The 619-nt window shown below is 47.3% G+C and overlaps 1 protein-coding gene across 1 annotated transcript in view; it reads left to right on the forward strand.

The window, feature by feature from the left end:
• Positions 1–14: 14 nt before the first annotated feature.
• Positions 15–619, forward strand: part of LOC104161276 (spondin-1-like) — a gene marked incomplete at its 3' end in the record, with an annotated part of 7,192 nt that continues 6,587 nt past the window's right edge. The window contains exon 1 of the mRNA XM_009699639.1: positions 15–251. Coding sequence (XP_009697941.1) covers positions 29–251 — 223 coding nt within the window. The remainder of the gene's footprint in view (positions 252–619) is intronic.

Here is a 619-nt window from a genome sequence, read left to right on the forward strand (position 1 = left end):
CGATAAAAAGTTGTGCGGAGCGCCGAGGATGGGAGCGCATCTGCAGCCTCTAGCCCTGCGGCTTCTGGCGTTGACTTTCCCCTTGGTGGCGAAGGGTTTTCCTGATGAAACCTTGGAGAAAGCTGGGAAATCCGAGGGATATTGCAGTCGGATCCTGCGAGCCCAAGGAACCAGGAGGGAAGGGTATAATGAATTTAGCCTCAGGGTGGAGGGCGATCCAGAATTTTACAAGCCTGGAAACAGTTACCGGGGTAAGTTGGCCATCCTCTACTTCTGATACTGACGGTAACGGTTAGGACAAGTGTCTCTGAAACTATAAGGTGCCTCTGTATCCCTCTTGGCATATGTGTGACTGTGTGGGTTTAGACGGGGTAATATACTCCCACGCATTACTTTATTGGGGATGCGTTCATGACAAGTGAGAGGGAGTTGGATTTCACAGTATCACTTTACCCCTAAACATTAACTCAGTATTAAGAGGAATTTCCTTTCTTTTATGAAACCTCTCTGACGGCTCAGCGCTAGCACAGGATCACAAGTTGATGTGATACAAAACACATGCTCTTCCCCCGTTTACCTGCTTCTATAGGATTTCTTCCTATCTCTTTAAATATAACAC

Source organism: Cariama cristata, unplaced genomic scaffold (genome assembly GCF_000690535.1).
Source record: "Cariama cristata isolate BGI_N322 unplaced genomic scaffold, ASM69053v1 scaffold20664, whole genome shotgun sequence".
Classification (NCBI taxonomy): Eukaryota; Metazoa; Chordata; class Aves; order Cariamiformes; family Cariamidae; genus Cariama; species Cariama cristata.